Source organism: Neolamprologus brichardi, chromosome 20 (assembly GCF_056152115.1).
Source record: "Neolamprologus brichardi isolate AB-2024 chromosome 20, ASM5615211v1, whole genome shotgun sequence".
Lineage (NCBI taxonomy): Eukaryota > Metazoa > Chordata > Actinopteri > Cichliformes > Cichlidae > Neolamprologus > Neolamprologus brichardi.
In genome coordinates, this window is record NC_142123.1 from 33,189,774 (window position 1) to 33,205,295 (window position 15,522).

General features: G+C 40.5%; 1 protein-coding gene and 6 non-coding genes across 8 annotated transcripts in view; all 7 read left to right on the top strand.

Moving 5' to 3' along the window:
• itpr3 (inositol 1,4,5-trisphosphate receptor, type 3) overlaps positions 1–15,522 on the top strand; it is a 73,459-nt gene that overhangs the window by 28,428 nt on the left and 29,509 nt on the right. The window contains exons 10-29 of one of the 2 annotated variants that reach the window (XM_087834460.1): positions 8–103; positions 330–374; positions 763–905; positions 1,513–1,612; positions 2,041–2,201; positions 2,287–2,428; positions 2,614–2,778; positions 3,048–3,220; positions 3,576–3,695; positions 3,989–4,070; positions 4,926–5,041; positions 5,170–5,421; positions 9,994–10,138; positions 10,230–10,374; positions 11,257–11,471; positions 11,744–11,864; positions 13,536–13,562; positions 14,513–14,567; positions 14,654–14,819; positions 15,265–15,432. In XM_087834460.1, coding sequence (XP_087690586.1) covers positions 8–103; positions 330–374; positions 763–905; positions 1,513–1,612; positions 2,041–2,201; positions 2,287–2,428; positions 2,614–2,778; positions 3,048–3,220; positions 3,576–3,695; positions 3,989–4,070; positions 4,926–5,041; positions 5,170–5,421; positions 9,994–10,138; positions 10,230–10,374; positions 11,257–11,471; positions 11,744–11,864; positions 13,536–13,562; positions 14,513–14,567; positions 14,654–14,819; positions 15,265–15,432 — 2,637 coding nt within the window. The remainder of the gene's footprint in view (positions 1–7; positions 104–329; positions 375–762; positions 906–1,512; positions 1,613–2,040; positions 2,202–2,286; positions 2,429–2,613; positions 2,779–3,047; positions 3,221–3,575; positions 3,696–3,988; positions 4,071–4,925; positions 5,042–5,169; positions 5,422–9,993; positions 10,139–10,229; positions 10,375–11,256; positions 11,472–11,743; positions 11,865–13,535; positions 13,563–14,512; positions 14,568–14,653; positions 14,820–15,264; positions 15,433–15,522) is intronic. The other variant, XM_087834461.1, reaches the window with a different exon arrangement.
• trnak-uuu (transfer RNA lysine (anticodon UUU)) lies at positions 6,760–6,832 on the top strand. Its single transcript has one exon. It is a non-coding gene; the product is annotated as a tRNA-Lys (tRNA).
• On the top strand, positions 7,197–7,269 carry trnak-uuu (transfer RNA lysine (anticodon UUU)). Its single transcript has one exon. It is a non-coding gene; the product is annotated as a tRNA-Lys (tRNA).
• On the top strand, positions 7,970–8,042 carry trnak-uuu (transfer RNA lysine (anticodon UUU)). Its single transcript has one exon. It is a non-coding gene; the product is annotated as a tRNA-Lys (tRNA).
• On the top strand, positions 8,422–8,494 carry trnak-uuu (transfer RNA lysine (anticodon UUU)). The gene has a single exon. It is a non-coding gene; the product is annotated as a tRNA-Lys (tRNA).
• Positions 8,859–8,931, top strand: trnak-uuu (transfer RNA lysine (anticodon UUU)). The gene has a single exon. It is a non-coding gene; the product is annotated as a tRNA-Lys (tRNA).
• Positions 9,397–9,469, top strand: trnak-uuu (transfer RNA lysine (anticodon UUU)). The gene has a single exon. It is a non-coding gene; the product is annotated as a tRNA-Lys (tRNA).

Consider the following 15,522-nt stretch of genomic DNA (forward strand, 5'->3'; position numbering starts at 1 on the left):
TTGACAGGTTGTCCATCATGATCCATGCCGCGGAGGGGCGGGACATTGGAACAGTCTCTACCGTTTCAAACACCTGGCCACTGGAAACTACCTGGCTGCTGAGGTAAGATCAAGCTGGTGGACTAAAGAAGCAGTCCATGAGTGAAGTTTAAAGCAAATACCAAACACCACGCTATGGCAGTGGTTTTACTACAACAGATGCAGTTTTATAGATGTAGATGCTAACTGATAATTATTTATCTATAAATAATATATAAGTAATGAATTGTTGGAAGGAAATGAAAGACCTCTCATTTGTGTCGTTGTTGTTGTTGTTGTTGTTGTTGTAGGAGAACCCGGGTTATAAAGGAGACAATGTGGAGCTGTCTTCCTCGGTGAGTCTCTTCCATGACACATAAGATATAAGGCATCGGAAAGTCAGAGCAGGTGTCCAGGTTTTATTTTGAAAGGGCTATAATTACACTCTGCAGGAGACGGGACACTTTGTGTCTGACTTTTCTCTGATGACGTTTACGTTCAGGTATTTAAGGCAAAGACATTTTCATTTCAAAATTTTCAGGAAAAATGAAACATTGTTTCCAGGAAGTGCCTCAACACTTTTGCCTCATTTTGATGCGTTTTTCAAGTTTATCAAAGATCGATGCAGCCAGAAACAGCAAGAAAAAAATCCTGTTGGAGAAACAGCCTCTTCTGTATGAAGTCCACGCTGATCAGTAATCTAACCCCTTTACATCCTATACATGACCTCTGACCTTTCTGTAGATGGACGGTAGCCGTACCAACAAGCGGTCCCACGGAGAGAGGATCAAGTACAAGCTGGTCGCGGTGCCTCATGGGAGCGACATCGCCTCGCTGTTCGAGCTCGACCCGACTACGCTGCAGAAAACCGACTCCTTCGTACCACGGTAGGAACACACAAGTCCTCTAACTTCCTGCAGATGTTTCACAGTAAAAGACTTCAGAGGACAGGGGCATTATGGGAGCGAGGTGCACTTTTGCTTCAGATGGTAAGAAACTGAAGAGTGTATTGGTTGGGAAACCATTTTAATTATGTAGGTCATGAAGTTTTGAAATAGTTTGAAATCGTAATTGACCAAATGTCACTTCAACTAAATACACAATGACTGTTTGTCTAAAAAAGAGAATTATTTCACTCACAGAAAAAAGGGGAAATTAAAAAACAAGATTTAAGAGAAGCTTGCAAAAAACCAAAACAAATCTTTTAAATCACCTGATAAAGTGTTTTTGTCGTTATATTGCTGTTATATGCTGCTGTTTCTTTATATCTTATTGTGTTCTCATTAACTTTCCCCTAAAAATATCGTTAAATATAAAATATATATAAAATAAAAAACGTTTGTGAAACTGATCTACATATATTGAATAAATAATATATAAGACAATGGTTGACAATGATTCTTAAGCTGACAGACGTTAGTTTTCTTTAACGAGGAGCCCACAGACTTCAGAATAAAGTTGAAGGGATTAAAACGGGGGCTGTGTATCTTTCAGAAACTCATACGTGCGACTGAGGCATCTTTGCACGAACACCTGGATCCAGAGCACCAACGTCCCCATTGATATCGATGAGGAGCGACCTATCAGGCTCATGGTGAGGTCTTAGTTTTGATCAGGTTTGCTGCTAAAAGGTGCTTAGCTGATTTAGTCTACGATTACAAAAACATTTGTATGATGTAGTGACTGCAAATACTTGATTTTTTGGTGTTCTCAAATCTGACAAAGGAATATTTGGGACTTTTAAGATGGTGGCCAAACAAAACAAAAGAAGGTTGTTCAACCAGTTCAAACAGACATTTTCTCTTGTTTCCTGGTTAATAGTCTACATGATCAATTATTTTTAATCATTATTAAACTAATAGCCATTGTCTCAAAACCAACAGTCAAGAATAATTAACCATTCATCCAAACCATCAATTAAAAAATGCACAAAAACATGATTTTTGTTTTTACCAGAAATAGAAATAAGATGAAGTTACTCTTTGAAGTGTCTGTTTAATATTAATTTAAGTTCTTTTGCAGTTGGGGACATGTCCCACAAAAGAGGACAAAGAAGCGTTCGCTATTGTTTCCGTTCCTGTGATGGAAATCAGAGATCTGGACTTTGCCAACGATGCCAGCGCCATGCTGAGCACTGTGGTGGACCAGTTCAGCCAGGGCTTCATCAGTCAGAACGACCGCAAGTAATGAGCCACGTTGAAAAGAAAGTTTACTTTCTTTGTCGGCGCTCAGGAGGAGTTAATGCTTTCTGGTGTTTCTGTTGGTCAGGTATGCCGTCAAGCTGCTGGAAGATGTGGTTTTCTTTGTGGCTGACGTCATCAACAGCGGGCAGCCTGTCCTGGATGTAGTCATGACCAAACCTAACCGAGAGAGACAAAAGCTCATGAGAGAACAGAACATCCTCAAACAGGTCTGATCCTAGAAATACTCACACACCTTTTCCAGTAAAATTGTACAAGGGCTGGTTTGGAACCTGTGCCAACTCTTGAACCAGTGTCCTCTGACTCCTTCTGAGTGTAACATCAGATAATACAAACACCATGTCCTAAAGGACTTCCAGCTCTCTGAAAGTGTGTGGTTGTGTGTTTTGATCAGATCTTCGGCATCCTGAAGGCCCCCTTTAAGGACCGGCCAGGAGGGGAAGGTCCTCTGCTGTGTCTGGAGGAGCTGGCCGACCAGAAGAATGCTCCCTACCAGTACATGCTCAGACTCAGCTACAGAGTCCTCCGGCACTCTCAGGATGACTACCGCAAGAACCAGGTGAGGGGGCGATGACATTCATACTAGTTTTTATTGTTTCAAATCTTTATAAGCTTTATAAAGTTGAGACTTTTAAGAGTTTGGAGCTGTCCCGGTGTTTTCTTTGTTAAGCCAAAAGCTCTTATTTTCAATCACTTTGTGAAAGCAGAAAGACAAATCAGCCACTAAATGCTAAAAATGACACAACTTTGATGCCTGATAAAGCTCTTAATGGTAGAACAGCTGAAGATAACAGTGATCACAGAGACTCAAAATTCACCCCTCTCCAGGAGTATATAGCGAAGCAGTTCGGTGTGATGCAGAGTCAGATTGGGTACGACATCCTGGCTGAGGACACCATCACTGCCCTGCTGCACAACAACCGCAAACTGCTGGAGAAACACATCACCAAGACCGAGGTGGAGACTTTTGTCAGTCTGGTCCGCAAGAACCGAGAACCCAGGTACGCACGGAGACAGTAACAATCCCGAGTACATGCCAAGTGCAGATTAGACTCCAGGATTTTGAATCTTCAATCCAAAGACACAAACTGAAGCGATTAAAATTGCTAACACCAAGGCACCAGTGGTTCCTGACTTTCTAATAAGGACGGTGGCAAAATTTTCTATTGCTTAACCTCTGCAGAAGTCAAAATCCTCAAATTCCTGCAATCTGCCTTTGATATGGATGTTTGCATTTTTTGGGCAAATCCAAGCAGTGATATAGTCCAAAGTTATAGCTTTTACTTTTGAAAGTGGTAATAAAGTGCTATTCTGTTAGATTCTGTTTTACTACTTGGTGTTTCCTGGACTTTGCAGGTTTTTGGACTACCTGTCAGACCTGTGTGTGTCCAACAACGTGGCCATCCCCGTCACACAGGAGCTCATCTGTAAATGTGTCCTGGACCCCAAAAACCAGGACATCCTCATTAAGACAGAGTGAGGCGGGAGGGAATAAAGATCACTTTACCCATCTCACTTTACCTTACCCTGTGGGCACTGCAGTAAAACTTAGTTTGGTTTCGGAGAATGAGCTTTTTCAGTTTGCACCCCCACCAACAAACAAAGAGTAAAAATTAAGGAGTGTGTGTAATTGGTCTTTACATATCTATCTATCTACATGAGATAGTTTTTGATAGTTTCATGAAAATCTACATTAAAATTTTCACCTATAACTTTTAGTCTAATTGTTTACCATGATCTACTTTACTACTATTTAAAATTACTTTCAGGCGTCGTGTTCCAAAGGAGGCGCCCTCTGGTGGTGTTCAAGGTGACTACATGGCAATGGATGACTTTGGAGATGAGGATGAGGTATGTTTGTCTGTATATTTGTAAATCGTTACCATAGATATAAAAGACGGATGTAGTCTTGTTTACGCCACCCATTTGTTAGTGAAGTCACACGCTGAGTGTTTTCACTGCAACCATTTTGGTGTTTATATAGGACACACTCATTATGTGGTAAAGCTGCTTTATTATCCTTTATTAAATTAAAGGGGACCGTAATTTTCAAAGTCAATTTCATTTAGTAATTCAGTAAGAGCAGAAACCAAAAGAAGAGAATAACACTAATTACTTAGGTCACAGACCAAGTGAACATTTTTTTCTTTAGACTTATGTATAGTGGGACGTGTTTTTGAAACTAGCGCCATAGTCACTTCCTACTGGTTATGAGAAATAATGCAGGGCACTTCTGGAATGGCTTTATGTATCAGAAATGGAAACTTTGTCCATCTTTTGTGGTCATTACCACAATACACTGAACCGATTCAAAATCCTGTTTCCCAAGACACAGAAAACTTTGATTTTCAAAACTTCAGTCAGCTGTTGTGTATGTCTAGAATACTGATTGGTTAAAAAAGTTCACACCAAAAGTTACAACAATTACAAAATTAATTGATTTTTTCCACATTGTGGACTGAATACGATATACTTACTGTCTGATAGCAAAACCACATGGGACTAGGTAGTAGTATTTCTAGAAAATGGTGTAATGGGCAAACGTCTCATATCTAAACAAATCACTCACTTTCATGAAAGGTTCATTACATTTGAAGAAGACTAAACACTTAATGATGACCAAATTACTTTGGTCTTTGCTGCAGTCATGTTCTTACTTTTTAGATGGATGGTATTACGAAAATGTCTGTTCTACTCTTCCTGCAGGTGTGGCTGATGTGGACAGACAAAGCTAATGAGAAACAGGAGAAAAGCATCAGACAGCTGGCTCAGGAGGCAAGACAAGGAAATGCTCATGATGAGAACGTCCTCACTTACTATAGGTACAGCCAAACAAAAACAGCTGTTCACTTCAAATCTCATAAAAATCCAACAGACTTTTGTAAAGTGATCCAAGAATACGATAAAAAGAAGCAAAGCTGATAGAGCCTGCCTCTGTGGACTTCCTTAGGTATCAGCTGAAGCTGTTTGCCCGTATGTGTTTGGACCGTCAGTATCTTGCAATAGATGAGATCTCCAAACAGCTGGATGTGGAGCTGATCTTCCTGTGCATGATGGATGAGACTCTTCCCTTTGACCTCCGGGCATCCTTCTGCCGCCTCATGCTCCATGCTCACGTAGACCGAGACCCTCAGGAACTGGTGACTCCTGTCAAATTCGCCCGGCTCTGGACTGAGATTCCAACCTCCATCTCCATCAAAGAGTAAGACGATTTTAATAAAGCAGTAATATGTTTCTGGAGAAGTTGTGATAGGGCTGTCTTGTGGTAGCTTTGTGCTTTGATTCACTCTGACTCAGAAAGAGGAAGGGAACAAAAATACAAAACGCTGTTAAGGAAATTATAGTTTTTATAACATGTGGTTTAAACATAAAGCAGCACAACCCCCCACCCCCCCAACCCCCCAACCCCCCCGCACAAACACGTCCTCCAACCACACACACCCATATTTTGTTTTCAAACTCCATTGCGGTTTATACACACCTCAAACAATTAAACGAATAAAAGGGAACTGCAATAAATTACTGGTAGTAATAAAATACACTACTAACTCTTTTACGCTACGTCCACACCTACACGGGTATTTTTAAAAACGCAGCTGTTTCTATGCATTTGGGGCTTTTGTTCACACGTAAACGGCGTTTCAAATCACCGAAAACAGAGATTTTTTAAAACTCAGTTTTTGCGTTTACGTGTGGACGAGGAATACAGAGTTTGTCACGCAACGTCAAAGATATGTGCCTTTTTTCACGTCACGCTGTGCGCCGCGTTATTGTTTACATGAGATGAATTTTTACAATGGCAGATAGAGACAAAATACTGTTAATCTTACCATCTTCACTTTTTACACTTACGCTTACATACACACACATAGTTACTGTCTCTCCATTTAGAAAGGCAGAGGCGTCATGGTGTGATTATGTTTTGTGTAGTTGTTTTTCTTGTTTAATAATATTCAACATTGCTATCAATAGTGTGCAAAATATCTCTGTGCAAAATGAGTTTAAAAGCATTAACAACTGTGGGATACTGTTAGTCTGTGATTTGAACCAGGGGAAATATTTACGTAGGGTCAGCCTGATACTATTTGTATTCCGCTGTAACTTTACTGTATGAATAACTAACATCTCTAAAATGTCAGGAGTAGTTAGTCGTTACAAGAAGTGTTTTAAAAATTAAAAATGTGGGATACTGTATCTCCGTGATTTGGAGGGCCCAGAGCGTACTCCCTGCATAAGGAAAACTAGTTCTGTTGCAGAGACCTACCTTGGCACTTGTGCAGGTGAAGCCAAAGGAAACATATGTTTCACCATATTTTCTAGTCTTTGGCTTGGAAGGAGGTTGGTTTGGATACGTATTTGGTGATGCTTCATCTCCTACTTTGGAGTCTTTGTGACCCTTTGTTTTCAGAAAGGTTGATAATGACTATGCTAATTCCCTTTTGAAAGGTGTTGAGTAGAGTAGTTGTGACGCCATTTTAAACTGACCTTTTTGAAGCCCTTGTGCTCAGGGTTTAGCGTCACAGTTGAACTAATTGACAGAGCCTGGATAGCTCAGTCGGTAGAGGATCAGACTTTTAATCTGAGGGTCCAGGGTTCAAGTCCCTGTTCAGGCGTTGTGTCTGTTTACACCCCAAGGAAAGCACACTTCTTAACATTTGGTGGAGGCTTTGCGTAAACCATGGTCTTGGTGGAGGCTTTGCGTAAACCATGGTCTTGGTCCAGCAAGGTTGAAGACACAAGTCAGCTTTACTACGTGCCACAAATGGTCAAAAAGACTGTGGAAGTGATCCGTGCTGACAGTAAGTGAGAGACAGTGTCCCCAGGGTTGTGACCCTGTGTTTCCAGAAAGGTTAATAATGACTTTGCTACTACCCTTTTGAAAGGTGTTGAGTAGAGTAGTTGTGACGCCATTTTAAACTGACCTTTTTGAAGCCCTTGTGCTCAGGGTTTAGCGTCACAGTTGAATTGATTGACAGAGCCTGGATAGCTCAGTCGGTAGAGCATCAGACTTTTAATCTGAGGGTCCAGGGTTCAAGTCCCTGTTCAGACGTTGTGTCTGTTTACACCACAAGGTAAGCACACTTCTTAACATTTGGTGCAGACTTTGCGTAAACCATGGTCTTGGTCATCAGTTCCAGAGTTCCTACCTGACAAACTGTAGTGTATCCAAAACCCATCTTTCATTCCATTGCTGAGGTGACACACCACAGAAGAGTAGGCTCCTTCACATTGCAGCGTATTGACATGCGAATGTCACAAATTCCTTGCTTTCAGAAAAGGTGTAAAAGGTCCTCTTATTTATTATCTGAATGGCGTTTCGACAGTGTTACAACACTGGCATGTAGTTTACACATAAATATGGTGTTTGGCCTGTAGACTTGGCCTAGACATTTCTCAGTTGGAGGAACTTCAGACATTTCTCAGTTGGAGGAACTTCAGACATTTCATCGTGCATCTTCGTTTTGTAACTTGGAGAGCACAGCGTGGCCAGTGAGCTCGGTTGAAGACACAAGTCAGCTTTACTACGTGCCACAAATGGTCAAAAAGACTGTTGAACTGATCCGTGCTGACACTAAGTGAGAGACAGTGTCCCCAGGGTTGTGACCCTGTGTTTTCAGAAAGGTTGATAATAACTTTGCTACTTCACTTTTGAAACGTGTTGAGTAGAGTAGTTGTGACGCCATTTTAAACTGACCTTTTTGAAGCCCTTGTGCTCAGGCTTTAGCGTCACAGTTGAATTAATTGACAGATCCTGGATAGCTCAGTCGGTGGAGCATCAGACTTTTAATCTGAGAGTCCAGGGTTCAAGTCCCTGTTCAGGCGTTGTGTCTGTTTACACCACAAGGAAAGCACACTTCTTAACATTTGGTGGAGACTTTGCATAAACCATGGTCTTGGTCCAGCTAGGTTGAAGACACAAGTCAGCTTTACTACGTGCCACAAATGGTCAAAAAGACTGTGGAACTGATCCGTGCTGACAGTAAGTGAGAGACAGTGTCCCCAGGGTTGTGACCCTGTGCTTTGCGTAAACCATGGTCTTGGTCCATCAAGGTTGATGATGTGTTTTCAGAAAGGTTGATAATGACTATGCTACTTCACTTTTGAAAGGTGTTGAGTAGAATAGTTGTGACGCCATTTTAAACTGTCCTTTTTGAAGCCCTTGTGCTCAGGCTTTAGCGTCACCGTTGAATTAATTGCCAGAGCCTGGATAGCTCAGTTGGTAGAGCATCAGACTTTTAATCTGAGGGTCCAGGGTTCAAGTCCCTGTTCAGGCGTTGTGTCTGTTTACACCCCAAGGAAAGCACACTTCTTAACATTTGGTGGAGGCTTTGCGTAAACCATGGTCTTGGTGGAGGCTTTGCGTAAACCATGGTCTTGGTCCAGCAAGGTTGAAGACACAAGTCAGCTTTACTACGTGCCACAAATGGTCAAAAAGACTGTTGAACTGATCCGTGCTGACAGTAAGTGAGAGACAGTGTCCCCAGGGTTGTGACCCTGTGTTTTCAGAAAGGTTGATAATAACTTTGCTACTTCACTTTTGAAACGTGTTGAGTAGAGTAGTTGTGACGCCATTTTAAACTGTCCTTTTTGAAGCCCTTGTGCTCAGGCTTTAGCGTCACAGTTGAATTAATTGACAGAGCCTGGATAGCTCAGTCGGTAGAGCATCAGACTTTTAATCTGAGGGTCCAGGGTTCAAGTCCCTGTTCAGGCGTTGTGTCTGTTTACACCACAAGGTAAGCACACTTCTTAACATTTGGTGCAGACTTTGCGTAAACCATGGTCTTGGTCATCAGTTCCAGAGTTCCTACCTGACAAACTGTAGTGTATCCAAAAGCCAGCTTTTAACTCAGTTGGAGGAGCTTCAGACATTTCATCGTGCATCTTCGTTTTGTAATTCGGAGAGCACAGCGTGGCCAGTGAGCTCGGTTGAAGACACAAGTCAGCTTTACTACGTGGCACAAATGATCAAAAAGACTGTGGAAGTGATCCGTGCTGACAGTAAGTGAGAGACAGTGTCCCCAGGGTTGTGACCCTGTGTTTCCAGAAAGGTTGATAATAACTTTGCTACTTCACTTTTTAAAGGTGTTGAGTAGAGTAGTTGTGACGCCATTTTAAACTGACCTTTTTGAAGCCCTTATGCTCAGGCTTTGGTGTCACCGTTGAATTAATTGACAGAGCCTGGATAGCTCAGTCGGTAGAGCATCAGACTTTTAATCTGAGGGTCCAGGGTTCAAGTCCCTGTTCAGGCGTTGTGTTTCTTTGCACCTGTAAGTTTGACGTGCAAATGTCACCAACTTCTTGCTTTCAGAAAAGTTGATCCTCTTATTTATTTTCTGAAAGGCGTTTCGACAGTGTTCCAAAAGTCTTGACAGTCATCTTCATCCCAATATAGGTAATGTCCCCAGTAGTCATAGCTGCTTTTCTACGTGGCACAAATTATCAAAAAGATTGTGGAACGTTCTGACAGTAAGTGAGAGGGAATCCGCAGGTGCAACACAAAGAGGGATACCACATATGTGCCTCTTTCTTGGCAACATATATTTTAGACAGGATCATGAACCACTTATTTAAAGTTGAGTATTGTCATAAAGACTTTCCTGACAATTTTCCAACACTGTCATGAGATTGAATCTGCATAGGTCCTTCAATTCAATGTAATACTTTTCATCTTACGTTCCAGTAAGTATTTTGGGGCCTTGCTTTTTTCACAACAGATCTTTTTCCACAAAACATTATTACAAAGATTGTGGTGTTTCTCTTTCTTCATCATTAGTTATGACTCTAACATGGACGACAGCAGGGACAACAAGAAGAACCGCTTCTCCAGTACTATGGCCTTCATGGAAGAGTATCTTAACAACGTCCTTAATGATGACATGCCATTCCATGACGAGGAGAAAAACAAGCTCACATATGAGGTCTGGTTCTGCTCCCTAGTCTTACAACTTCACTATAAAGTTCTACTACTACTGTCTGTTATTACTTCTTCCATTTCCCTTCTTCCTTCAGGTGGTGAGTTTGGCCAGACATTTGATCTACTTTGGCTTCTACAGTTTTTTTGAGTTGCTCAGACTCACAAGGACCCTGCTGGGCATCATTGACTGCAGACTCAATCCAGGACACGCTGGTCTCGTATTCAATGATGATGCATCAGGTGACTTAAAATACCATAACAAGCTAAGACATTCAATTGTTTAACAACAACAGGTTTGCTGCCAAGTTTAACTTTAGTTTTTATCTTCAATTACTTACTTGTAATGGGTCCTGTTTGTTTGTATGCCTGTTTGTTAGCAGTTTAGATTCCACAATTTTATCATCTTCAGATTTTGTGTGATAGTAGATACTAACAAGAGCCCAAACTGTAATTGTTGTGAAAATCAGTTCAAGGTCAAGTTCGCACCGATCTCTGAATGCGCTTGTTCTATTTAGTCCAATGAAAGTCCATTAAAAGTCAAATGAAACAAACAAAAACAAACATTTATCTTTGATACCTTGATATTTTATTAATCTATTATAATGTTAAAGTTCACTAAAGCTCAGTTGTTCCTTCCCTTATGAAGAAAAGGTCTTTTTGTTTATGAATTTATGGGAATTGCAGTAAATATTTTGCTCTCTCTCTCATCTGCATTTGTATATTCTGGTCATTCGATCTGTATTTCCATTTTTTTTAACCAAACATGGCTGATTTGTTTTATCAAGTTTAGCTCATTCTCTGTTTCAAGCATTTTTTAATTTGTCTTTATTGTTTATTGATTCTTTTCAGTTATTTTCCCCTTTCTTTTCATTTTGTGCTGTTTTCTACTTGTTTATGTCTCTTTTTCATTAATATAATTTTTGTTTGTTTCTGTGCTGATTTGTCAATTTCCTGACTCATTTTTGTGTTTCTCTGTGGTTATATTGCCGGACCGTCCAACAACAACATTCTTGGACTCGTTCCAAGAGGTCTTTTTGTGCGCATGTATAACTGTTATTGACTTTATTTTGAATATTGTCGGGTTAATTACACTGACATGCTTTTTTTCTTCTCTCTGTTAAGGCAAGAACGTGAAGCGCTCTATACACGGGATGGGTCAGATGATGTCGACCATGGTCCTCAACAGGAAACAGTCCATATTTGGAGGTGCAGTTTCCAGAGGGGCAGGAATGGGGCCAGCGCTTGTGCTTGAAGGACAAAGAGGCAGTAAAGATAGTCTCGACAACATGGACTTGACAGTGATGGATACTAAGCTGAAGATACTGGAGATATTACAGGTAATATACAATAATTTTAACTCATTTTACACTCAGTGGCCAATTTTTGTTTTTAGGTACACCCATCCAATGCAGTACAATATTTAAAATGAAATTTATTAGATATCGATTAGACAATATTGCAAGAAATAAAACACTGCCCAACCAGTGTTTCGCAAAAGGGCCTGCTCACAAAACACCTTTAGTTTGTAAGCAAAGTTATAAGAATGACATTCAAACCCTATATGTAAAATTATGTTATTGTAACTGAATTCCACTTTCCTTTTCATCAGTTCATCCTGAATGTCCGTCTGGACTACCGCCTCTCCTTCCTCCTGTCTGTATTTAAGAAGGAGTTTGTGGACGTTTATCCCATGGCTGACGCTGACGCTACCACTAATATGGAGCATGCAGGTAGAAACACAGCTGGTGCAAATAAACTCATTCAATTCATTTTAACTCTAACATACATAAACTATATATAAAAAGTTGTCTTCTGCTTCTATATGCATGCATGTGCACGTGTGTGGTAGTTGGTAGTTTAATTTTAGAAATGCTGTATTTTGATTAAAATAGAATAGAAAGCCTTTATACACATGTATCTCATCATCACATCTATTGCATACATGTGGGGGGGGTAAACTGCACAGTTCTGCAGCACTATGTACATTTGAACAGTATTCAAAAATATACAGTGTACAAATATGCAAGTCAGGAATAAAAATAGTGTCATATATTTACGGTGTAGTTTATTGCACGTAAATTAGGTATGGCACAGTGATGATGTGTGTTCTGTTTATGGAGGGAAGTGCTTGAATTGGGGGGTGGAACTGTGTTTTCAGTGCATGTGTGACTTCAGCGTGGTTATGGTTTTTGGGAATAAATTATTCTTGAGTTTGTCGGTCTTTGTGCTGATGCACCTGTAGCACTTCCCTGAGGGAAGAATTAGTTTCCAATATATATCTAAATACCTAAAAACGCAATTCAAATAATCTGGGACCTGTAAGGTTTTACTTATTTTCTGAAATCCATATACTGTTATAATGGTGGATTTTTTCATGGACAACTCTTCAAGTAATGAGGTCATTACTCGCACTACTGTTCACTGTGAGTCATAAGCTGCACAGCTTTTTCCTTTTTTCCTTCCTCAAAATTTTTGTTTGCTTAATAGTAGTACAGCCAGGGCTGCACCAAGGCCAACTATAAGATAAATATAGATTTTTATTAGTTTTAAACTGTCATGAACTGTGTGTGGCAGGCAGGATTGGACCCAGACGCAGACTCTTAGACAGGACTTTAACACAAAATCCAGCTTTTTTGCTGAAACAAGTCAATAGAGAAAACTAAATTAGGATCAGAACACACAGCTTGGTATGAGGGAGACGCTGATATAGATACACAGAAAGATAACGAGGAAAGTGAACACTCAGGGAACGCAGCTGACACGAATTAACATGACGCCACAGGGGAAGCAAAACAGGACACACCGAACATGGAAACACGAGACCTTCACAATAAAACAGTAAATGGAGAAACACAAGACTGAGACGTGTTTGACAGAGGAGTGGTGGAAAGGCAGACGAGCGGGGGGACAGAGAGGAGACATGAGGGGCTGCAGAAACACAGAGTGGAACACAAGGAAGACGCGAGGGCTCACGACATATATACACACAGACACACCGCGAGAGACACAGACGGCAAAGACACAAGAGGGAATCTAATAATCAAGAATCTAAACACGGAATAAAAGAAACTCACAATGGAATAACTAAGACTATAAATGAACCTGAACATAAAACATGATCCAAAATATTACTAGAACACAAGAAACTCAAAATGCTGGGTCCAGACATAAACTGTGAGGTTGTTCTACTAGGATCCAGAAATAAAAATATGTATATGGAAAGAGGTATGACAGGTCCCATTAAAATATGATAAATCTAATAATTGAATATTTAACAAAACTTTAATGAGATGGAATAAATTTACACAGATTTTAGAAAAACTTTTGCGTGTTGTCTACCTGAATATCCACCCTGCAGTTTTTCTTAAGGTGCTTGTGTTACTTGTCTCCCTATGCTTCAGATGTGCCGGTTAACATGGACATGACAGGTAGTGCATAGATAAGCTCATATTAGAAGCAAAGAAGAACCTACAGAGAGCACATGCCACATTTCTTCACCAGTTTACATGTCATTTTATTATTATAACACAAATTACTGCGCAAAAGTCTTTAACCCTATTTCTTAATAGTTGGTGCACGACTTAGATTGGAATGTCTTGATGCTCAATCATCCAGGTAAGTAAAGTGTTCATCTGGACGAAGCGCTTTCAGTGGGTGAAACGTTTCGTCACTCATCCAGGTGATTTCCTTTAGTCTCAGCTGACTGCAGGTTTCCAACCTTATAAACAGAAACATTTGCACATGACTGAAACAAGCACCACTGAAAGAACACTTTTCACGTAAATGGGAAAGCATCTCTGAATCGAGGAGGGGGCTAAAGGGGACGTCTTTCACCATCTTACAATGCTGTGATTGCAGCCATTCCCCAACTCTCTGGTACTCATGACCATCGATCAGTGGTCTTTGACCTCACAGCCCATTGTTCATTCAGCGTCCAGATGAACAGAACTTAGACTGAAAGATTTCCACAATGTGAAGCAGTGTGGGATCATCTTGAAAGAGAACAGAACAAGCTAACCGATCCAAAGAGGAGGTTTGGACTGTTCAAGAAAACTGGAAATTATTGCTAAAGAATAATTAAAGGAATTTGATGATAGCTTACTTAAGAGAGTTAAATAAGAGGGAGTTCAGGTTGTGTTGAAGAATAAATCTAGTCATATTAAATATTTACTTTCAAGCTTATTAGAATGATCCATACTGTTTGTATTTGTATCTATGCTTGCACATGTTGTCCATCTTCCTAGCAGAACATCACGAAATGAGGGTTGGCTTAAGACTTTTGCACAGTAATGGGTAACATTTAGAGTGAACCGTCTGAGCAACTTGGTGTGAAACCATGAATAATTAATTTCAGTTCTGCCTTTTTGTCCCTACTCAGCCACCATCAACCTGCAGTTCATTGGAGAGCAGGCAGAGGCCATGTTTGGAGTTGGGTGTGTATTGCTGGACATGCATTCATGCACAGGTTCTATTAATACAACATACACACATCTTAAGTACTTTGTGTGTTTGTGTGCAGAAAAGGGAACAGTATCCTGGAAGTGGATGATGAAGGTGGTCGCATGTTCCTGCGGGTGTTGATCCACCTCACAATGCACGACTACGCTCCTCTGGTGTCTGCAGCCCTGCAGCTGCTTTTCAGACACTTCAGCCAGCGACAGGAAATGTTACATACCTTCAAACAGGTGACACAGACATGCAAAATCTACATAAATAAGCACAAAACAAATCCAGTATCTCTTAACTAAAATGCTGACCCCTTAAATGCTTTACTGTCAGTCAGAAGGGAATGTAATAAAAAGCAGAAGAAGTACAGTCATGAGAATCAGTGTACACAACACTAGCTAAGACCAGCAATTCTTCATTAAACTTGTCATAATTAACTTCAAATTGTCTATTTTTTTGTATTCACTGAAATTTTCAAATCTTCCTGGAGATCTGTGGCCCTGAGGGGTGTAGTGCGAAGTTCAGTATATCCAGGCTTTCTTTGCGTTAGCTAGTTTAATAAAACCTCAAACATAACGGTGCTTTCTTTGCTAACCCAGGCTTTCTGCTACAGTCTTCTGTGGGAACTCAGAACATGGAAATATTGCAGAATATTCATGTTAATCCTCCAAGTTGTGACTGCAGGTCCAGTTGCTGATCTCCGCTCAGGATGTGGAGAACTACAAGCTGATTAAAGCAGATCTGGATCGTCTCAGGACGTTGGTGGAGAAATCTGAACTGTGGGTGGAGAAGAAAAGCTCGGGAGGAGGAGAAGGGAAGAAGGACAAGAAAGACAAGAAGGAAAAAACAGAGGTAAGGACTAATGAGATAAGAATGAGATAAGGGCATCCTTGCAAAAGAGATTTTCTAATCTCTGTGGATTTTTTCCCCTGTTTAAATAAA